This window comes from Etheostoma spectabile, chromosome 15 (genome assembly GCF_008692095.1).
Source record: "Etheostoma spectabile isolate EspeVRDwgs_2016 chromosome 15, UIUC_Espe_1.0, whole genome shotgun sequence".
Classification (NCBI taxonomy): domain Eukaryota; kingdom Metazoa; phylum Chordata; class Actinopteri; order Perciformes; family Percidae; genus Etheostoma; species Etheostoma spectabile.
In genome coordinates, this window is record NC_045747.1 from 4,110,822 (window position 1) to 4,112,613 (window position 1,792).

The 1,792-nt window shown below is 39.4% G+C and overlaps 1 protein-coding gene across 1 annotated transcript in view; it reads right to left on the reverse strand.

Moving 5' to 3' along the window:
• Positions 1–1,792, reverse strand: part of nubp1 (nucleotide binding protein 1 (MinD homolog, E. coli)) — a 10,397-nt gene that overhangs the window by 7,599 nt on the left and 1,006 nt on the right. The window contains exons 2-3 of the mRNA XM_032537661.1: positions 1,334–1,438; positions 1,003–1,136 (exon numbers count right to left, since the gene is read on the reverse strand). Of these exons, the coding sequence (XP_032393552.1) occupies positions 1,003–1,136; positions 1,334–1,438 (239 nt within the window). The remainder of the gene's footprint in view (positions 1–1,002; positions 1,137–1,333; positions 1,439–1,792) is intronic.

Sequence of the window (1,792 nt, forward strand, 5' to 3'; positions counted from 1 at the left end):
ATCTACAAAAGAACTACTTACATGTCCCTGTCCTGCAGGTATTCCACAAGTGTGCCCGCATTTAGAAGAAGTCTCCCAGCTGATCCTGCCTTGTACTGACCAAAGTCTGAGAAAGAGTTTTCTAGCTGATGTGATCTTAACTAGCTACTGCGCATGTGTGACACCCAACAAAGATAGTATAGAAGTGAGATGCCTCACTCTGAAGCTAAAACAGAGACCTAAACACACAAGGTGAAAAGAGGCTCTGCAGCAATGTTAGGTACAACAAAAATATGGTGTTCTTTGAAAATGAAACTACGTAAACCTATTATGGTACAACCTCTAAATACAATTATGAACCTGAAAATGAGCACAATATGGCCTCTAGTGTAGTGGAATCTGTGACAGGCTGAACTGATCTGAAAACAAGCCTTGATTGTGAGGAAGCTGACCTCTTGAGGTAAATACTAGGTTAGCAAAGGATGACATTTTGAATACACGCAGAAGAAAATCAAGTATTTCCCATCCACACTAAGCCAGCTTAGTGCTGCAACTAAGTTATCGTAAATACAACAATGACTGCGTCACCGACTAGCTTAGCTGCAGTTTAGCTAAACGAGAAATTGCAGGGGTTTTAAATGCAGCTACATACTACGTTGGACCTGATCGTTATGTCACAAACAAGCCAGACTGCAGCTAAACATAGCTAAACTGGGATTATGTTGTAGTAGTTCCCTCCCTTTTAAGGATCACTCGTATGATTCAGAAAAATGCAGCACACATAGCACGATGTTCATTACGGAAATTGATTTCAGCTTTTTAATTTTACAATTCAGTGACCATATCACTAAAAGCTATGGAAAGAATTCATTTTTGTAATAAGTATCTCTTTACAAAGTACTGCAGCATCATTAATCTGTCAAAGATAATATTTTACATTGAAATTGCAGAGGGAATCATTCTTATATTAGACCTATAAGATTATTTTTAACATGTTGTTGAATACCAAAATCACAATATTACCTCCTTCGTGCTGTCACTTGCCAAGGCGTGAGCCAGGTGAGCGCTGAAGGTACTCTTCCCTACTCCTCCTTTCCCAGACAGAACGAGGATCTTGTGTTTGACAGTTGACAGCTTTACTCCTATCTCCGCTATGGCTGGAGGTGAGACAGGGGGAGGAGATGAAGGATGGGGAGGTCTCTCAAATGGAACAAAACAATGGTTACCTGAAACATTGGCTGATTTAAAGCTACTTACTTCCTCTGGTTCAATTTAATTCTTCCCTATAGTTCCACATGTATTTACTGAACTGTACATATTAAATTATCATACCAAGATTTTGTAATAGTCTTACCGGGGTCGGGGGCCTTGGTGGCTCCAGAAGCACATATTTTCTGGTTGGGACAGCCCTGACATGACGATGTTTTCCCTGCTTGCTCACTTTCTGTACCGGGGCAGTCTGAAAGAATAAAACACAGACCAGATATCAGTCTTTATCTGATTATCTAAAACTATTACAACCCAAATACATGTTCTATGGATAAAGTTAAACTCAAGTCTATAGTTTAACTTCAACCTCTTCAGCCCCACTGCCAGCTGGTGGGACAGTACTTTAGTAGAGCTTCCATCAAGGTGAATGCTTTGGAAATGTGTATGAAATGTCATCCAAGGTGTCTCTTCGCAGCCAAAATAACATATCTTGGATTTGAATATTTCCCTTGGTGTAGTATCCTATATAATTTAAATAATAGACACGGGTAAGGATTTTAAAATTAATAATTCAATGGAATTAAACTGGATGCCTAGGATTAGG